General features: G+C 49.2%; 1 protein-coding gene across 1 annotated transcript; it reads left to right on the top strand.

The window, feature by feature from the left end:
• Positions 1-731: 731 nt before the first annotated feature.
• LOC135040800 (zinc finger protein OZF-like) lies at positions 732-21,128 on the top strand. Its single transcript, XM_063954863.1, has 5 exons — positions 732-910; positions 4,269-4,347; positions 4,467-4,568; positions 4,725-4,880; positions 19,666-21,128. Exons 2-5 carry the CDS (start codon positions 4,314-4,316, stop codon positions 21,051-21,053), a joined length of 1,680 nt encoding a protein of 559 aa, XP_063810933.1. The 5' UTR covers positions 732-910; positions 4,269-4,313; the 3' UTR covers positions 21,054-21,128.
• Positions 21,129-22,386: the final 1,258 nt, after the last annotated feature.

Below are 22,386 nucleotides of genomic sequence, written 5' to 3'. Positions count from 1 at the left end.
ATTATCTATTGATAGCACCACTATCTCCTCTAGCCCCCAAGTGCGCTGTCTTGGAGTAATCCTTGTCTCCTACCTCTCCTTCACACGACACATTCAGCACCTCTCACAGTACTGCCATTTCCATCTCAAAAACATTTTCATGCTCAGACCCTTTCTCACCCAGAATGCTACTAAGACCCTCATCCACTCACTGGTCATCTCCAGATTGGACTACTGTAATCTCCTTTCTGGCATTTCTGACATACGCCTCTCTCCACTCCAATCTATCCTCAATGCTGCTGCCCATCTCATCTTCCTCACCAAACGTACTACATCCACCTCCCCTCTCATGCAGGACCTTCATTGGCTCCCCTTCACATTCAGAATACAATTCAAGCTTCTCACGTTCACTCTTCTCCCTCTTGCATCTCTGACCTCCTCTCTCCTACACTCTCGCGTCGCCTCTCCTGCCAACTGATTACCTCCTCCCAGTCCTACCTATTTTACACGTGCTCTCCCCATCTCACTCTCCACCTCTCTACAAAACTTCTCTCAAGGCCCACTTCTATACCAACCCCAGCCAATTGTCCTCCCAACCCTCTTATCCGTGCGCAGTCTTCCGCTTCTATGTCATCCTGGTCTGTTAGCTCTATCTACAGTAATAATACAGGGACATGACAGGGGAGGGGAGGGGATCTGGGAGTGTCACAGTGATTTTGATGTCTCCCCCATTTCGCTGGGTTGCACAGTAGTGTAGAAGACATCTGGTGATTGTGAGACACCCAGCAGCCATCCCGGTGTGTCAGGAGGACTGAGCAGAACCCAGAGCCCCATCACGGTGCCTCCACCTCACTCACTGATACATGAGAGGCACAGTGACCAGAAGATCCTGGAACTCGCCAACAAAATCATTCAGCTGCTGACTGGAGAGGTGACTGCTGGGAATGGGACATTATACAGTAACACCGGGGGATGTGTCTGGGTGATGACAGGAGAGGTGACTGCTGGGAATGAGGCATTATACAGTAACACCAGGGGATGTGTCTGGGTGATGACTGGAGAGGTGACTGCTGGGAATGGGACATTATACAGTAACACCAGGGGATGTGTCTGGGTGATGACTGGAGAGGTGACTGCTGGGAATGGGGCATTATACAGTAACACCAGGGGACGTGTCTGGGTGATGACTGGAGAGGTGACTGCCGGGAATGGGACATTATACAGTAACACCAGGGGATGTGTCTGGGTGATGACTGGAGAGGTGACTGCTGGGAATGGGACATTATACAGTAACACCAGGGTGTGTGTCTGGGTGATGACTGGAGAGGTGACTGCTGGGAATGGGGCATTATACAGTAACACCAGGGGACGTGTCTGGGTGATGACTGGAGAGGTGACTGCTGGGAATGGGGCATTATACAGTAACTCCAGGGGGCGTGTCTGGGTGATGACTGGAGAGGTGACTGCTGGGAATGGGGCATTATACAGTAACACCGGGGGACGTGTCTGGGTGATGACTGGAGAGGTGACTGCTGGGAATGGGAAATTATACAGTAACACCAGGGGATGTGTCTGGGTGATGACTGGAGCGGTGACTGCTGGGAATGGGACATTATACAGTAACTCCAGGGGGCGTGTCTGGGTGATGACTGGAGAGGTGACTGCTGGGAATGGGGCATTATACAGTAACACCAGGGGATGTGTCTCGGTGATGACTGGAGCGGTGACTGCTGGGAATGGGACATTATACAGTAACACCAGGGGACGTGTCTGGGTGGTGACTGGAGAGGTGACTGCTGGGAATGGGGCATTATACAGTAACACCAGGGGATGTGTCTGGGTGATGACTGGAGCGGTGACTGCTGGGAATTGGACATTATATAGTAACTCCAGGGGGCGTGTCTGGGTGATGACTGGAGAGGTGACTGCTGGGAATGGGGCATTATACAGTAACACCAGGGGATGTGTCTGGGTGATGACTGGAGAGGTGACTGTTGGGAATGGGACATTGTACAGTAACACCAGGGGATGTGTCTGGGTGATGACTGGAGAGGTGACTGCTGGGAATGGGACATTATACAGTAACACCAGGGGATGTGTCTCGGTGATGACTGGAGAGGTGACTGCTGGGAATGGGACATTATACAGTAACACCAGGGGACGTGTCCGGGTGATGACTGGGGATGTGACTGCTGGGAATGGTACATTATACAGTAACACCAGGGGACGTGTCTTGGTGATGACTGGAGAGGTGACTGCTGGGAATGGGACATTATACAGTAACACCAGGGGATGTGTCTGGGTGATGACTGGAGCGGTGACTGCTGGGAATGGGACATTATACAGTAACACCAGGGGACGTGTCTGGGTGGTGACTGGAGAGGTGACTGCTGGGAATGGGGCATTATACAGTAACACTGGGGGACGTATCTGGGTGATGACTGGAGAGATGACTGCTGGGAATAGGACATTATACAGTAACACCAGGGGTCGTGTCTGGGTGGTGACTGAAGCGGTGACTGCTGGGAATGGGACATTATACAGTAACACCGGGGGATGTGTCTGGGTGATCACTGGGGAGGTGACTGCTGGGAATGGGACATTATACAGTAACATCAGGGGACATGTCTGGGTGATGACTGGAGAGGTGACTGCTGGGAATGGGGCATTATACAGTAACACCAGGGGATGTGTCTGGGTGATGACTGGAGAGGTGACTGCTGGGAATGGGACATTATACAGTAACACCAGGGAATGTGTCTGGGTGATGACTGGAGAGGTGACTGCTGGGAATGGGACATTATACAGTAACACCAGGGGTCGTGTCTGGGTGGTGACTGAAGCGGTGACTGCTGGGAATGGGACATTATACAGTAACACCAGGGGACGTGTCTGGGTGATGACTGGAGAGGTGACTGCTGGGAATGGGGCATTATACAGTAACACCAGGGGATGTGTCTGGGTGATGACTGGAGAGATGACTGCTGGGAATGGGGCATTATACAGTAACACCGGGGGATGTGTCTGGGTGATGACTGGAGAGGTGACTGCTGGGAATGGGGCATTATACAGTAACACCAGGGGATGTGTCTGGGTGATGACTGGAGAGGTGACTTCTGGGAATGGGACATTATACAGTAACACCAGGGGTCGTGTCTGGGTGGTGACTGAAGCGGTGACTGCTGGGAATGGGACATTATACAGTAACACCAGGGGATGTGTCTGGGTGATCACTGGGGAGGTGACTGCTGGGAATGGGACATTATACAGTAACATCAGGGGACGTGTCTGGGTGATGACTGGAGAGGTGACCGATGGGAATGGGACATTATACAGTAACACCAAGGGATGTGTCTGGGTGATGACTGGAGAGGTGACTGCTGGGAATGGGGCATTATACAGTAACACCAGGGGATGTGTCTGGGTGATGACTGGAGAGGTGACTGCTGGGGATGGGGTATTATACAGTAACACCGGGGGACGTGTCTGGGTGATGACTGGAGAGGTGACTGCTGGGAATGGGACATCATACAGTAACACCAGGGGATGTGTCTGGGTGATGACTGGAGAGGTGACCGATGGGAATGGGACATTATACAGTAACACCAAGGGATGTGTCTGGGTGATGACTGGAGAGGTGACTGCTGGGAATGGGACATTATACAGTAACACCAGGGGATGTGTCTGGGTGATGACTGGAGAGGTGACTGCTGGGGATGGGGTATTATACAGTAACACCGGGGGACGTGTCTGGGTGATGACTGGAGAGGTGACTGCTGGGAATGGGACATCATACAGTAACACCAGGGGATGTGTCTGGGTGATGACTGGAGAGGTGACCGATGGGAATGGGACATTATACAGTAACACCAAGGGATGTGTCTGGGTGATGACTGGAGAGGTGACTGCTGGGAATGGGACATTATACAGTAACACCAGGGGATGTGTCTGGGTGATGACTGGAGAGGTGACCGATGGGAATGGGACATTATACAGTAACCCCAAGGGATGTGTCTGGGTGATGACTGGAGAGGTGACTGCTGGGAATTGGACATTATACAGTAACACCAGGGGACGTGTCTGGGTGATGACTGGAGAGGTGACTGCTGGGAATGGGACATTATACAGTAACACCAGGGGATGTGTCTGGGTGATGACTGGAGAGGTGACTGCTGGGAATGGGACATTATACAGTAACACCAGGGGATGTGTCTGGGTGATGACTGTATCACTGTGTGTGTCAGGTTCCTATAAGGTGTCAGGATGTCACTGTCTATGTCTCCATGCAGGAGGGGGAGTATATAGAGGAACACAGCGGTCTGTACAAGGACGTGATGATGGAGAATCACCGGCCCCTCATATCACTGGGTAAGAGGAAACTGTCATGTATTGTACAGGGGAGAGCAGGTATGGGGGCCCCCTATATACACACATCATCTGATAATCACATATATACACTGTACTCAGTCATTGTGTGTCTCCTACAGATGGACCCAGTAACAGAGATACCCCAGAGAGATGTCCCCGTCCTCTGTATTCCCAGGATTGTACAGAGGAGAATCACAGGATCCCACAGGAGGATCAGGTAGGTGGGATTTAGGGTCTCCCCAATATACCAAAGTGTCTGTCACTATATGATCTGTAGAGGAGCTGTGTGTCTTATACACTGATATTATACTGTTTCACCTCAGTTTAATCTGACTGTATGCAAATGTCATTATAGTGTTTGTTTGTTTTTTAGGTAGAACGTCTGTCTGATATTAAAACAGACGATATAGAGGAAGAAGAAGAGACGTATGTGACCGATATGAAGGCAGAAGATATAGAGGGAGAAGAAGAGACGTATGTGAGGGGTGATCAGCAGTGTAAGGAGGAGGAGATCCCTACAGATATCAGCACAGGTGAGAAATAAACACTTATTACAGAAAAGAGTCACATATTCTCCCTGCTCAGTCACTACAGCAATCTCTTTTCTCTAACGTCCTAAGTGGATGCTGGGGACTCCGTAAGGACCATGGGGAATAGCGGCTCCGCAGGAGACTGGGCACATCTAAAGACCAGTCTCCTCCCCACACTCTCTGGTGTATATCATACATCAGGAGCCATCAGCCCCTATTATACTCCTGCTCTGCCCCTCACATCATGTCACTGTGTGTTACCAGCCCAGAGATCTGACCAGTCTCCTCCCCACACTCTCTGGTGTATCTCATACATCAGGAGACATCAGCCCCTATTATACTCCTGCTCTCCTCCTCACATCATGTCAATGTGTTACCAGCCCAGAGATGTGACCAGTCTCCTCCCCACACTCTCTGGTGTATATCATACATAAGGAGCCATCAGCCCCTATTATACTCCTGCTCTCCCCCTCACATCATGTCACTGTGTGTTACTAGCCCAGAGATCTGACCAGTCTCCTCCCCACACTCTCTGGTGTATCTCATACATCAGGAGCCATCAGCCACTATTATACTCCTGCTCTCCTTACATCATGTCACTGTGTGTTACCAGCCCAGAGATCTGACCAGTCTCCTCCCCACACTCTCTGGTGTATCTCATACATCAGGAGCCATCAGCCCCTATTATACTCCTGCTCTCCCCCTCACATCATGTCACTGTGTTACCAGCCCAGAGATCTGACCAGTCTCCTCTCCACACTCTCTGGTGTATCTCATACATCAGGAGCCATCAGCCCCTATTATACTCCTGCTGTCCCCCTCACATCATGTCACTGTGTGTTACCAGCCCAGAGATCTGACCAGTCTCCTCCCCACACTCTCTGGTGTATCTCATACATCAGGAGCCATCAGCCCCTATTTCTCTGACGTCCTAGTGGATGCTGGGAACTTCGTAAGGACCATGGGGAATAGCGGCTCCGCAGGAGACTGGGCACAACTAAAGAAAGCTTTAGGACTACCTGGTGTGCACTGGCTCCTCCCACCATGACCCTCCTTCAGACCTCAGTTAGATTTTTATGCCCGGCCGAGCTGGATGCACACTAGGGGCTCTCCTGAGCTCCTAGAAAGAAAGTATATTTTAGGTTTTTTATTTTACGGTGAGACCTGCTGGCAACAGGCTCACTGCAACGAGGGACTAAGGGGAGAAGAAGCGAACCTACCTGCTTGCAGCTAGCTTGGGCTTCTTAGGCTACTGGACACCATTAGCTCCAGAGGGATCAACCGCAGGACCCGTCCTTGATGTTCGGTCCCGGAGCCGCGCCGCTGTCCCCCTTACAGAGCCAGAAGCAAGAAGAGGTCCGGAAAATCGGCGGCAGAAGACTTCAGTCTTCACCAAGGTAGCGCACAGCACTGCAGCTGTGCGCCATTGCTCCTCATACACACTTCACACTCCGGTCACTGAGGGTGCAGGGCGCTGGGGGGGGGGCGCCCTGAGCAGCAATATTACACACTTTGGCTGGCAAATAATCACAATATATAGCCCCAGAGGCTATATATGTGATAAATACCCCTGACAGATTCCATAAAAAAGCGGGAGAAAAGTATGCGAAAAAGGGGCGGAGCTATCTCCCTCAGCACACTGGCGCCATTTTCTCTTCACAGTGCAGCTGGAAGACAGCTCCCCAGGCTCTCCCCTGTAGTTTTCAGGCTCAAAGGGTTAAAAAGAGAGGGGGGGCACTAAATTTAGGCGCAATTTGTGTATACAAGCATCTATTAGGGAAAAAATCACTCAGTTATAGTGCTAATCCCTGCATTATATAGCTCTCTGGTGTGTGCTGGCATACTCTCTCTCTGTCTCCCCAAAGGACTTTGTGGGGTCCTGTCCTCAGTCAGAGCATTCCCTGTGTGTGTGCGGTGTGTCGGTACGGCTGTGTCGACATGTTGGATGAGGAAGGTTACGTGGAGGCGGAGCAGATGCCGATAAATGTGATGTCGCCCCCTGTGGGGCCGACACCAGAGTGGATGGATAGGTGGAAGGTATTAACCGACAGTGTCAACTCCTTACATAAAAGGCTGGATGACGTAACAGCTGTGGGACAGCCGGCTTCTCAGCCTGCGCCTGCCCAGGCGTCTCAAAGGCCATCAGGGGCTCAAAAAACGCCCGTTACCTCAGATGGCAGACACGGATGTCGACACGGAGTCTGATTCCAGGGTCGACGAGGTTGAGACATATACACAATCCACTAGGAACATCCGTTGCATGATCTCGGCAATAAAAAATAAAATGTTACACATTTCTGACATTAACCCAAGTACCACATAAAAGGGGTTTTATGTTTGGGGAGAAAAAGCAGCCAGTGTTTTCTTCCCCCATCAGATGAATGAATGAAGTGTGTGAAGAAGCGTGGGTTCCCCCGATAAGAAACTGGTCATTTCTAAAAAGTTACTGCTGGCGTACCCTTTCCCGCCAGAGGATAAGTTACGTTGGGAGACATTCCCTAGGGTGGATAAGGCGCACACATGCTTGTCATAAAAGGTGGCACTACCGTTTTAGGATACGGCCACTTTGAAGGTACCTGTTGATAAAAAGCAGGAGGCTATCCTGAAGTCTGTATATACACACTCAGGTATTATACTGAGACCTGCAATTGCCTCAGTATGGGTGGTCTGATACCCTGTCAGATAATATTAATACCCTAGACAGGGATAATATTTGGATAACATAGAGCATATTAAAGACGTAGTCTTATATATGAAGGATGCACAGAGGGATATTTGCCGGCTGGTATCCAGAATTAATGCAAGGTCCATTCTGCCAGGAGGGTATTAGAGACCCAGCAGTGGACAGGTGATGCTGACTTTAAAAGGCATATGGAGATTCTGCCTTATAAGGGTGAAGAATTGTTTGGGGATGGTCTCTGGGACCTCGTATCCACAGCAACAGCTGGGAAGAAATTTTTTTACCTCAGGTTTCCTCACAGCCTAAGAAAGCACTGGATTATCAGGTACAGTCCTTTCGGCTTCAGAAAAGCAAGGGGGCCAAAGGCGCTTCCTTTTCTGCACAAGGGAAGAAGGAAAAAGCTGCACAGAAACTGCCCTACTCTCTGAAGCTAGTTCCTGCTTCTTAGGCTACTGGACACCATTAGCTCCAGATGGATCGGTAAGCAGGATCTCACCCTCGCCGTCCGGTCCCAGAGCCGCACCGCCGTCCCCCTCGCAGAACCGGAAGACAGAAGCCGGGTGAGTCTGAGAAGCAAGAAGACTTCACAGGCGGCAGAAGACTCTGTGATCTTCACTGAGGTAACGCACAGCACTGCAGCTGTGTGCCATTGCTCCACACACCTACACATACTCCGGTCATTGTAAGGGTGCAGGGCGCGGGGTGGGGGCGCCCTGGGCAGCATTTGGGACCTCTTTTGGCAAAGTTAAGCATAAATACAGCTAGGCACTGTATATATGTATGAGCCCCCACCAAAAATTGTATATTTAAGCGGGACAGATGCCCGCCACCGAGGGGGCGGGGCTTTTCCCTCAGCACTCACCAGCACCTTTTTTTTTCTCCACAGCTCCGCTGAGAGGAAGCTCCCCAGGCTCTCCCCTGCAGACACACGGTAGAAGAGGGTAAAAAAGAGAGGGGGGCACATAATTAGGCGCAAAAACAATATTAACAGCAGCTACTGGGTTAACATTAAGTTACTGTGTTATTCCTGGGTTTGATAGCGCTGGGGTGTGTGCTGGCAAACTCTGTCTCTCCAAAGGACCTCGTGCGGGAACTGTCTTTGGAAAGGACATTCCTTGTGTGTATGGTGTGTCGGTACGCTTGTGTCTACATGCCTGATGTGAAAGCAGAGCAGAAACAAATTACTGTGGTGTCTCCGCCGACGGCACCGACACCTGATTGGATGGATGTGTGGAAGGTTTTAAATGATAATGTTAATTCCTTGCATAAAAGGTTAGACAAGGCTGAAGCCTCGGGACAGTCAGGGCCCCAACCCGTGCCTGATCCTATGTCGCAGAGGCCGTCAGGGTCTCAAAAGTGCCTACTATCCCAAATTGTTGACACAGATACTGACATGGATTCTGACTCCAGTGTCAATTTGATGATGCAAAGTTACAGCAAAGGTTGGCTAAATCCATCCGTTATAGGATTATAGCAATTAAGGATGTATTGCACATCACAGAGGAAACCCAAGTCCCTAACAAGAGGGTGCATATGTATGGGGAAAGGAAGCCAGAGGTAACCCTTCCCCCCTCACACGAGCTGAATGAGTTATGTGAAAAGGCTTGGGAATCACCAGATAAAACCTGCAGATTTCCAGAAGGATTCTTATGGCGTATCCTTTCCCGTCAACGGACAGGTTACGCTGGGAAACCTCCCCTAGGGTAGACAAAGCTTTAACACGCTTATCCAAGAAGGTAGCCCTGCCGTCACAGGATACGGCTACTCTCAAAGATGCTGCGGATTGCAAACAGGAGATTACCCTGAAGTCCATTTATACACATTCAGGTACCTTACTAAGGCCGGCGATCGCGTCGGCCTGGGTGTGTAGTGCTGTAGCGGCATGGACGGATACCTTAACTGAGGAAATTGATACCTTAGACAAGGATACTATATTGTTGACCCTGGGGCATATTAAAGACGCTGTCCTATATATGAGGGATGCTCAAAGAGACATTAGTCAACTGGGTTCTAGAATAAATGCAATGTTGATTTCTGCCCGAAGGATCCTGTGGACTCGGCAATGGACAGGTGATGCCGACTCAAAAAGACATATGGAGGGTTTACCTTACAAGGGTGAGGAATTGTTCGGGGAGGGTCTCTCGGACCTGGTCTCTACAGCTACAGCTGGAAAGTCAAATTTTTTGTCTTACATTCCCGCACAGCCTAAGAGAGAACCGCATTATCAAATGCAGTCCTTTCGTTCACAAAGGAACAAGAAAGTCCGAGGTGCGTCCTTTCTTGCCAGAGGCAGGGGCAGAGGAAAGAAGCTGCACAACACAGCTAGTTCTCAGGAACAGAAGTCCTCCCCAGCCTCTACAAAATCCACCGCATGAAGCTGGGGCTCCACAGGCGGAGCTAGGCCCGGTGGGGGCACGTCTTCGAAATTTCAGCCACGAGTGGGTTCACTCCCAGGTGGATCCCTGGGCAATAGAAATTGTGTCTCAGGGATACAAGCTGGAATTCGAAGAGATGCCCCCTCAACGATACCTCAAATCGGCCCTACCAGCTTCCCCCCACGACAGAGAAATAGTGTTAACTGCAATTCACAAATTGTATCTTCAGCAGGTGGTGGTGAAAGTTCCCCTCCTACAACAAGGAAGTGGTTATTATTCGACCATGTTTGTAGTTTCGAAATCGGACGGTTCGGTCAGACCCATATTGAATTTAAGATCCCTGAACATGTACCTGAAAAGGTTCAAGTTCAAGATGGAATCGCTGAGAGCAGTCATCGCAAGCCTGGAAGGGGGGGATTTTATGGTGTCTCTGGACATAAAGGATGCATACCTGCATGTCCCCATTTATCCAACTCATCGGGCGTACTTCAGATTTGTGGTACAGGATTGTCATTACCAATTTCAGACGTTGCCGTTTGGTCTCTCCACGGCACCGAGAATATTTACCAAGGTAATGGCAGAAATAATGATGGTACTCCTGAGGAAGCAAGGGGTCACGATTATCCCGTACTTGGACGATCTCCTCATAAAAGCGAGATCGAGAGAGCAGTTGCTGAGCAGCAAATCACTGTCTCTGGAGGTGTTACATCAACACGGTTGGATTCTAAATATTCCAAAGTCGCAGTTGGTTCCTACGACTCGATTGTCTTTCCTGGGCATGATTCTGGACACAGACCAGAAAAGGGTTTATCTCCCGATGGAGAAAGCTCAGGAACTCATGACACTGGTCAGGAACCTATTAAAACCAAAACAGGTGGGGCGTGGCCTAACGGGACATGGAGTAGCAGCTCGGCGTGAGTGCTCTCCGCTCCCGTATATCCATTTTGACATCCTCAGTGGACCCCCCGAGCCCAAATTACCTTGGCGGACAGGGGAAGGTCTGGGGCAGCTGGGAGACCGTCGGGAGCCGCCGGACGGGCACGGACTGAGGAGACTCGGAGCGCCGAAGTTTCTCCTTTCTGGCCTCCCTCTGCATCTAAAATGGCGCCGTGACTTCCGGTCCCGTCTCTCTGTCGCGGCCCCTGGAGAACGCGCTGTGCTGGAGCTGAACACACGGGGAACGGATTAGTGACCCTGCCGGAGCCTGCAATACTCCTTCCAGCTGCTGTGTGCTGTACTACCCGCGTCCCCCCCCCTCACCTGGGGGAATAAGGTACTTGACTGCTGGTCCCTGTACACCATTCTCCTTGCTCCCTCCAGTGCTGCAGTAAACCGTGATACCCTCAACCCCCCCTCATATCTTCTGTGCTGCCTGAGTGCTACATAGCCCTGGGCTGAGAAGCCCATATACTATAGGGGTCGGGTATCCTCCTCAGTGGTCTCCCCTGCATGCTTCTGAGGAAAGGCACTGAACTGCTATATATAGTGGTCTGAGGAGCTGAGACTGTGTTCTGCTGTTTCCAGTGTGTGCATACTTCACTGTCATTCTGAACCACATAACCTCTGGGTTGCTGATTGATACTCTCTGATGTACTGATTCTGCACTACTATACGACATCTACAAAATGGTGAAGAATCATCATAAATCAGCTGCGGCCCGGCTCGCACAATACTCGCATACCCCCAGAGGGCGCGCGGCGGCGTCGGATGGGGGTGGAGACGCCCCGACACCGGGGTCCCCCAGCCACTCGACATCCTCCGGCGATGCCTCAGATGATGTGCTGCATAAAGTGTTGGAAGCCCTGGCGGCTAGCGAATCCCGTCTCTCCGATAAGATAGGCCAAGTACAAGCCGACCTGACCATAATCCACCACGATATCCAAAAGATTAGAGAGCGGGTCGGTGAGGTCGAGACACGAACATCCACGCTGGAGGATAAACTCCCCCCGCTATGCTAGACATGGAAGGCAGACTGAGAAGGAATAACATCCGTTTTGTGGGGCTCCCGGAAAAAGAGGAGGGCAGCTCCCCTGAGCAGTTCGTGGAATCTTGGCTGAAAAATTCTCTTGGCGCTGACTCCTTCACGCCATTCTTCTTCCTGATGTGGAATGGCTCCAAAATTTCAGTGTTTCCGGACTTTGCGCTGGAGGTACAAAAGGAGCGTGCACAATTTGTTCCGATTAAAAGACGCCTCAGGGAACTCAATCTACAGTATGCAATGCTGTTCCCATCTAGGCTGAGGGTAGTGGCGGACGGAGAATCAAGATTTTTTGCTACACCTCGGGACGCTGCTCTGTGGCTGGATCGATGGGCCCCGGCCAGACGGGCGCTTGCTCCTGATCCTTAATGTGTGATGTAAAGTCCTAAGTCTAGGCTGGTACTTCTTACTGTTATCCATATCGCAGTGCATTACTCGGCTAACACTGCATTGCTCCTGCCAAGTTTACTTTCTGATTTTGTTGATGTCTCAGTTTAGGGCTCGGGGTGGGATCCCCTCACCTTTTCTAGTTGAGGGAGGGGGACCTACGCTTTTTGTCTTTGGGTCATTTTACTCATTGCCCTCACATGTTAGGCTAATTTTTGTTTTTTCTCTTTGTTGTAAGGGAACAGGTTAATGGGGGAAGGTATGCCTCAGTTCGGGAGGGTATACAGGGTGGGGGGGGGGGGGGGGGGGCAGGATGGGAGGGAACGTATTTTGTTGTTTGTTTTCTTTTTTTCATTTCTTGTATGTGTTGCAGACGCTATGGGTTTATTGATTTTTACTACTGCATCTAGTTTTGAAGTAGAGGGTCTGGCGGGGATACGCGGGACCGACCATATCTTGTGTTTTGTCCTGACTTATGGCCTCTAACCAACTCAAATTATTATCCTGGAATGTCCGGGGGCTAAACGATAATGTCAAGCGTTCATTAGTGCTTCGACATGTGAAACAATATGCTGCAGATATTATTTGCCTCATGGAGACCCACTTAGTGGGGGCAAAAGTACTTGCTCTTAAGAAACCGTGGGTGGGATGGGCTTACCACTCCACCCACACGACACATTCACGGGGTGTGTCAATCCTAGTTAGAAGGTCGGTCTCGTTTGTCCTCGATCGGGTCCAGCTGGACCAGTGGGGCAGATATGTCTTTATAAAATGCCAAGTTTATGCTATGTCTGTACTTATCCTGGCTGTTTATATACCACCCCCTTATTCCCCGGCGGTTCTTAGGAAGGCAGCTGAGTTTATCGCGATGCATCCGAATGTTGCAATAGTCTGTCTTGGAGACTTTAATAATGTCCTCGACCATGCTCTAGATCGAACTAGAAGGTCCCCTGATGCTCCTGTGATGCGGAGGAGGGACTTTGCGCTACTGGTGGACAGTCTGGGCTTGGTCGATGCGTGGAGGGCTCGTCATCCTGGTACACGACAGTATACATGTTTTTCTCCTACCTACTCATCCTTTTCCAGGATAGATCTGGCCCTCGCCTCTAGGGGCCTGCTGCCGCGGGTGATTGATGTTCACTATGCTACTAGGGGCATATCAGACCATTCCCCGGTAATCCTTAGTCTAGATATGGGAGATGTTAGGGGGGCACGGTTTTGGAGGTTTAATCCCTTTTGGCTGACCCAGATGGGCACCGGTGCGGAGTTGGAGGAGATATGGGAGGTCTTTTTGCGAGAAAATCAAGGTTCGGTGTCTGACACAATACTATGGGATGCCTTTAAGGCACATGTCCGTGGCACCTTGATCAAGAGAGTGGCAGCTTTGAAATCTGGCTATGCCCGGGATGAGAGTAACCTGGAAGCAGGATGTAGGAAGCTGGAGCTGCAGTATATGACTGATGGTCTGGATACTACGAGGGAGAGGTGGCTGCTTGCGCAGGCTGATGGCGTGAATGTTTGGCTGAGAAGGCTAAATACCGCCTACTCTATGCTCAACACACGTACTACGCAACGGGCGATAGGCCTGGTAGCTTCATGGCAGTGTTGGCGGGTGCGGATAGAGCATCTAACACGGTGCCGGTAATTTGTACCAATGACAATACTACTCATTCTAACACGCCTGATATTGTGGGGGTCTTTGCAGATTACTATAGACGACTGTACAGCTCTAGGCTTACCCACTCCGAGACCGAAATAGAGGCGTATCTGGCTGATATTTCATTACCCAGGCTGTCCCAAGACGCTACAGCTTTTCTGGACTCCCCCTTGACACTGACTGAGGTGGAATCAGCGATTAACTAATTTCCTGGAGGGAAGACCCCGGGCCTTGATGGAGTTCCCTTGGAACTTTATAAAAAGCACTTATCCTTTTATGGCCCTAAACTCCTTACTTTATATAATACTCTGTTCGTACAGGGTCGGCTGCCTGACTCTATGGCTGAGGCCCTAATTATAGTCCTCCTTAAGCCAGATAAGGACCCAACACGGGTCGAATCTTACCGCCCGATCTCCTTGCTAACAACTGACATTAAGATTTTAGCTAAAATTCTAGCAACAAGGCTCAGTGAGGTGATTCTACAACTGATACACGAAGATCAATCAGGGTTCATGCCGGGCCGGTCCACTTTACCTAATCTGCGTAGACTTTACACGCATCTCCAGGCCCCTCGCAAGGGGCCCTGCTCCTCAGCTATAGTCTCCCTGGATGCAGCTAAGGCATTTGATTCTGTGGAGTGGGGCTTCTTGTGGGGGACGTTGGACAGATTTGGGTTCGGACCTATTTTTAAAAAGTGGGTCCAGTTGCTTTATTCTGCACCCCAGGCTAGGGTATCAGTTAACGGCCACATTTTCTCCTCTTTCTCCTTACAGAGAGGGACGAGGCAGGGCTGTCCCCTGTCCCCGATCTTATTTGCTCTAGCAATAGAGCCTCTGGCCGGCATTGTTAGATCTTCCCCGCGGGTGGTGGGCCTCCGGTTGGGTGGCAGGACAGACAAAATTGCTCTTTATGCAGACGACATATTGTTGTTTGTACCTGATTATTCTGCTAATATGCCTCATATTCTGGATATGATTGTCACATTTGGGGGATTCTCTGGTTTGTCCATCAATTGGGACAAGTCCTGTGTCCTTCCGCTAAGAGGCCCCTGTCCTGTCTGCCCCCCCGGGGGCCTGCCGCTTCGCTGGGTGGACTCTTTCAAATACCTGGGGGTATGGGTTACTAATCAGTCCACGCAATTTATTGAGCTGAATATACACCCACAAATAGACTATCTACGGTCTCGTGTCAGGGTGTGGAGTAAACTGCCACTTACAGTTACGGGTAGGATAAATCTAATTAAAATGGTGGTATTACCTAAAATGCTATATGTCCTCCAACATTCCCCCGTCTACCTCCCCCAGAAACTATTTGGTATCATAGATGGTATCTTGTCTTCACTGGTGTGGTCTAACCGTAGGGCTCGGATTGGACTGGATACCTTAACTAGGCCCCGGGACTCGGGTGGTCTGGCTCTCCCGAAACTTAGATTTTATTACTTAGCAGCTCAGCTGTTCCACCTAATTCCTTGGGTATCTGATCCGTCCAGGGACCTTTTAATCTCTAACGTCTTACTAGCGCTTAACATAAATCTGACACCCCTTCAGCTCCTACTTAGTGATAATGTAGCACTCCTAAAGATGCCGTTGGTCAAACAAGCGATTATGGTTTGGAGACAGATACATTCCATGTTAGGAGGAGAGGGATGGGATCCTGACACCCCATTGATGCACACTCGGGCTCTCACACACTTTACACCCCTACATGTAGGTTCGGTGTGGGGACGCTGGGGGGTTTACTCCATTAATCACTTATATTCCTCGGGTACATTCATTTCCTTTGGACAAATGCAAACTGAGTTTAATATACCCGCATCCCACTATTACAGATATATTCAGCTTCGCCATGCTTGCACGTCTCAGTTTGGGGCTGCTCCGCCTCTCCTTCGGAAGTCTCCGGCCCACCTGCTCCTGACCGATAGCCTAGGAAAGGGGTCTATCTCCGCTCTCTACTCCGCTCTGCTCGGTGCCCATCATTCTAACAGTCTCTTACACCTTAAAGCCAAGTGGGAGGTGGATGTGGGACCGATCTCCCTGGAAATATGGGAGGAAGCCCTGGGGGCTGCGCGCGCAGCTACCACATCGGCCCGTTTTCAACAGATACACCTGTTTATATTACACAGAGTTTACATCACTCCCAGACGCCTTGTCAATATGGGGGGACGGAGCGACTCTAGATGCCCGAAGTGTGCCTCTCTTGACGGTACCTTCTGGCATCTATTATGGACCTGCCCGGTGGTGCAGGACTTCTGGCGGGAGGTGATACAGATTATAGCCGCTACGGGAATCCCCCTAGATGTGTTTACTCCCCTTGTGTGTACCCTCGGGGTCATAGACGAGGAAATATTGGATGCCCATTCCAGAAGATATACTCTTAACCTATGTGCTCTGGCAAAGGTACTGATAGCACGCTCATGGATGGCAGCTGCTGGCCCCGACGTTAATAAATGGATACCACTAGTGAATTCGGTTGCGTCCCACGAAAAATTTGTTTACATTTCTAGGAAAGCCCCGGTAAAATATTACAAGATATGGGATAGGTGGCTATCGTCACCATGGTGCCAATATACTCATGCCTCTCCCCACTGATAGCCTATGTTGGTTTCTGATCAATTTATATAATACTACTGTATGACCTGATGTGATGTACTAATGATGCCTAGTGCGGTTATAAGGTAGTTGTCTGCAACTCTCGTTATATGTTTATGTTGGTATGTAGCTCTTTACAATAACCGTTGAAACAATAACGAATACACAGAGCACATGCTTTGGTTTCTCTCATTTCCTTTTTTATTTTTTTTTATTCTTGTATTGTTAATGTTATGTCATGTATGTTTGCCAGAAAATCAAATAAAAACACATTGAATTTAAAAAAAACAAAAAAAAAACAAAACAGGTGTCAGTGCATCAATGCATTCGAGTCCTGGGAAAGATGGTGGCATCATACGAGGCCATTCCATTCGGCAGGTTCCATGCGAGGACCTTTCAATGGGACTTACTGGACAAGTGGTCTGGATCGCATCTTCAGATGCATCGGTTAATCACCCTATCCCCCAGGGCCAGGGTGTCTCCCCTGTGGTGGCTGCAGAGTGCTCACCTTCTGGAGGGCCGCAGATTCGGCATTCAAGACTAGGTCCTGGTGACCACGGACGTAAGCCTCCGAGGGTGGAGAGCAGTCACACAGGGAAGAAATTTCCAAGGGCTGTGGTCAAGTCAAGAGACTTGCCTTCACATCAACATCCTGGAACTAAGGGCCATATACAACGCTCTGCATCAAGCGGAGAACTTGCTTCGCGACCAACCGGTTCTGATTCAGTCGGACAACATCACCGCAGTAGCGCATGTAAACCGACAAGGCGGCACAAGGAGCAGAGTGGCGATGGCGGAAGCCTCCAGAATTCTTCGGTTGGCGGAGAATCACGTAAGCGCACTGTCAGCGGTGTTCATCCCAGGAGTGGACAGCTGGGAAGCAGACTTCCTCAGCAGACACGACCTCCACCCGAGAGAGTAGGGACTTCATAAGGAGGACTTCGCACAGATTGCAAGTCAGTGGGGACTGCCCCAGATAGACATGATGGCGTCCCGCCTCAACAAAAAGCTACAGAGGTATTGCGCCAGATCAAAAGACCCTCGTAGCTGTAGACGCCCTGGTGACACCGTGGGTGTTCCAGTCGGTCTATGTGTTTCCTCCTCTTCCTCTCATACCCAAGGTGTTGAGAATAATAAGAAAAAGAGGAGTGAGAACAATTCTCATTGTTCCAGATTGGCCACGAAGGACGTGGTATGCGGATCTGCTGGAAATGCTCACAGAGGACCCGTGGCCTCTTCCTCTAAGACAGGATCTGTTGCAACAGGGGCCCTGTCTGTTCCAAGACTTACCGCGGCTGCGTTTGACGACATGGCGGTTGAACGCCGGATCCTAGGTGAAAAGGGCATTCCGGATGAGGTCATTCCTACGCTGATAAAGGCTAGGAAGGACGTGACATCTAAACATTATCACAGAATATGGCGAAAATGTTTCTTGGTATGAGGCCAGGAATGCTCCTACGGAGGAATTCCAGCTGGGCCATTTCCTTCACTTCCTACAGTCCGGAGTGAATTTGGGCCTAAAATTGGGCTCCATTAAAGTCCAGATTTCGGCCCTATCCATTTTCTTTCAAAAGGAATTGGCTTCTCTACCGGAAGTCCAGACATTTGTAAAGGTAGTGCTGCATATTCAGCCTCCTTTTGTGCCTCCAGTGTCACCTTGGGATCTTAACGTGGTGTTAGGCTTCTTGAAATCCCACTGGTTTGAACCACTTAAAACGGTGGAGTTGAAATATCTCACGTGGAAGGTGGTCATGCTATTAGCCTTGGCTTCGGCCAGGCGCGTGTCAGAGTTGGCGGCTTTGTCACATAAAAGCCCCTATCTGGTTTTCCATATGGATAGAGCAGAATTGCAGACCCGTCCAAAATTTCTGCCAAAAGTGGTTTCATCTTTTCATATAAATCAACCTATTGTCGTGCCTGTGGCTACTAGTGACTTGGAGGATTCCGAGTTGCTTTATGTGGTCAGGGCTTTGAAGCTTTATGTAGCCAGAACGGCTAGGGTCAGGAAAACAGAGTCGTTGTTTATCCTGTATGCATCCAACAAGCTGGGTGCTCCTGCATCAAAGCAAACTATTGCTCGCTGGATTTGTGACATGATTCAGCAGGCTCATTTGGCGGCTGGATTACCGCTGCCAAAATCAGTTAAGGCCCATTCCACCAGGAAGGTGGGCTCTTCTTGGGCGGCTGCCCAAGGGGTCTCGGCATTACAACTTTGCCGAGCGGCTACTTGGTCAGGTTCAAACACTTTTGCAAAGTTCTACAAGTTTGATACCCTGGCGGAGCAGGACCTTTTGTTTGCTCAATCGGTGCTGCAGAGTTATCTGCACTCTCCCGCCCATTTGGGAGCTTTGGTATAATCCCCATGGTCCTTACAGAGTCCCCAGTATCCACTAGGACGTTAGAGAAAATAAGATTTTACTTACCGGTAAATCTATTTCTCGTAGTCCGTAGTGGATGCTGGGCGCCCGTCCCAAGTACGGACTTTTCTTCAATATAGTTATTGTTTCAATAAGGGTTGAGTTATGGTTGCATCTGGGTTTGACCTGATGCTCTGTTTTTTGTCATACTGTTAACTGGTTGTTATCACGTGTTATACGGTGTGATTGGTGTGGCTGGTATGAATCTTGCCCTGGATTATCAAAATCCTTTCCTTGTACTGTCAGCTCTTCTGGGCACAGTTTCTCTAACTGAGGTCTGGAGGAGGGGCATAGAGGGAGGAGCCAGTGCACACCAGAACCTAAATTCTTTCTTATTGTGCCCATGTCTCCTGCGGAGCCCGTCTATCCCCATGGTCCTTACGGAATCCCCAGCATCCACTACGGACTACGAGAAATAGATTTACCGGTAAGTAAAATCTTATTTTATACTTCATGGTTAGTTGCTAGTACAAGAGAGAGATATATCTAAGTCTTATTATTATATTACATTTGTTATTGTGAGTGTTCTCAGTAGGGCACAATGATAGTCTGAGACATAATATTATAAAGCTTTCATTAAAAGTTCTGTTTTATTATACACACTCATTTACACTTAAGTGTCCCAGAGAGTCGTCTTCTCCTATTGTTTACAAGATTAATATTATTACAGAAAATGACACATTTCCATAATGTATTTTATTTCCAGCAGGGGGACACACAAGCAGGAATATCTCAGAAGGACATCTAATGTTATCCCCGGATTGTGAAATAAGAGATAATGACAGTATACAGGAATCTCCAGGAGCAAACCGCATTGCCCCAATTATACATCCAGCTCTATCAGCTGATCCCCCTGATCCTGGGAAATGTTCTCCTGATCACTCTGATATTGGTGCATCTGTTACAGCTCTAACAGTAGATACAGTGTTTCCATGTTCTATAGATGCCAAATGTTTTACACAGAACACAAAGCGTATTACCCATCAGCCAGCTAAGGCAGGTGAGAGGTCATTTCCATGTTCTGAGTGTGGGAAATGTTTTACATACAAATCAGCTCTTGTTACACATCAGAGAAGACACACAGGTGAGAAGCTATTTCCATGTTCTGAGTGTAAGAAATGTTTTGCATGGAAATCACATCTGGTTACACACCAGCAAATTCACACAGGTGAGAAGCCATTTCCATGTTCTGAGTGTGGGAAATGTTTTGCACGGAAATCACATCTTGTTAGACATCAGCAAAGTCACACAGGTGAGAAGCCATTTCCATGTTCTGAGTGTGGGAAATGTTTTGCACAGAAATCAGAACTTGTTATACATCAGAAAAGTCACACAGGTGAGAAGCCATTTCCATGTTCTGAGTGTGGGAAATGTTTTGCACAGAAATCAGAACTTGTTAAACATCACAGAAGTCACACAGGTGCGAAGCCATTTCCATGTTCTGAGTGTGGGAAATGTTTTGCATTCAAATCAGATCTTGTTAAACATCAGAGAAGTCACACAGGTGAGAAGCCGTTTTCTTGCTCTGAGTGCGGGAAATGTTTTTCCTGGAAATCACTACTTGTTATACATCTGCGAAGTCACACAGGGGAGAATCCATTTCCATGTTCTGAGTGTGGGAAATGTTTTCAACACAAATCACATCTTGTTACACATCAAAGAAGTCACACAGGTGAGAAGCCATTTCAATGTTCTGAGTGTGGAAAATGTTTTATTCAGAAAACACAACTTGTTATACATCAGAGAAGTCACACAGGAGAGAAGCCATTTCCATGTTCTGAGTGTAGGAAATGTTTTACAAACAAATCGCATCTTGTTACACATCAGAGAAGTCACACAGGTGAGAGGCCATTTTCATGTTCTGAGTGTGGGAAATGTTTTGCACGGAAATCAGCACTTGTTGAACATCACAGAAGTCACACAGACGAGAAGCCATTTCCATGTTCTGAGTGTGGGAAATGTTTTGCACACAAATCAGATCTTGTTATACATCAGAGAAGTCACACAGGTGAGAAGCCATTTTCTTGCTCTGAGTGTGGGAAATGTTTTATACGGAAATCACAACTTGTTACACATCAGCAAAGTCACAGGTGAGAAGCCATTTCCATGTTTTCAGTGTGGGAAATGTTCTGCACACAAATCAGATCTTATTAAACATGAGAGCAGTCACACAGGTGAGAAGTCGTTTTCTTGCTCTGAGTGTGTGAAATGTTTTACACAGAAATCACAACTTGTTACACATCAGCGAAATCACACAGGTGATAGGCCATTTCCATCCTCTGTGAAATAAATCAGCACAATAGACATCACTTGGAAACCATTTTACTCTTCTGGAGTATACTTAACATTGCCATGCATTGTTCTTCAAGGTTCTTATCCTATGCGTTTTGCAATATACATGCTACAACCGGGTGATATAATCAGATGTCATGCCCTCATCTACCACTGCTATGTAGATGACTTGTCTTTTGCTCCGGATACTGAGAACCCAGTACCAATCCTAAATGGTTGTCTAGCTGAGCTCCAGGTGTGGGTGATGCCAGTTGGCTGTGACTCAGTCCTGGTGAAACAGGTCCTTATTGTAGAAGCTCACCAACAAAGGGCAGGGCTACAGCTCAGCTTTGCCTACCAACCAGACTTATGCTTGTGGGTTCAGAGTTACAAAATGCTGATCATGTGGAATCTTGGTGTCCTGGATGGTGGAGTGACACTTAGATATCAGGTATCATCCACAATCAGATCCTCATCTGAGGAACATAGCCAGACTCCAGCACTTTATTCCCTCAGAAGATCTACCTACAGTCATACATACACTTGTATCATCACACATAGACTACTGCAATATCCTCTACCTGGGTCTCCCAGCAAAAGAATTGCACCGCTTGTAGCTTGTACAAAATGCTGCAGCCAGGCTGTTACCTAACCAGCCCCTTCCTGCCACATAACACCCATTCTCTGCTCCCTTCACCGGCTGCCTGTAAGATGGTGACTGTTACATAATCTTACTGACTCCCAATCCTACATGACCAGGGTCCATGGAACCAGAAGCAGCTTCTGCCTCCTTACTGCCCAGCTTGCTTCCATCTGCAGATGAAGGACTGTTACCACCAGTACCAAGAATCCCCAAGAAGTTCTGAGATGTCAGGGGGGGAGACAGGGTGGTGGCACTATTGCTGTAGCGGGGGCTGCCAGAGGTACTGTCTGTGGGTAATATTGTCCCCAAGCAGTGCTGAGGTGGAAGAGGGTGGGGGGGCACAGGGTGGTGAACAGTAGGGGAGACAGGTTAGTTGACAGTAGTGGGGGAAAGACAGGTTGGGGGGAGATAGGGCAGGTGGCAGTAGTGGGGGAGAGAGGGTGGGTGGCAGTAGTGGGGGGAGACAGAGTGGGTGGCAGTAGTGGGAGGAGACAGGGTGGTGGCAGTAGTGGG

The sequence above is a fragment of the Pseudophryne corroboree genome, unplaced genomic scaffold (genome assembly GCF_028390025.1).
Source record: "Pseudophryne corroboree isolate aPseCor3 unplaced genomic scaffold, aPseCor3.hap2 scaffold_763, whole genome shotgun sequence".
NCBI classification, from domain to species: domain Eukaryota; kingdom Metazoa; phylum Chordata; class Amphibia; order Anura; family Myobatrachidae; genus Pseudophryne; species Pseudophryne corroboree.
This window is presented reverse-complemented; position numbering and strand designations above follow the sequence as displayed.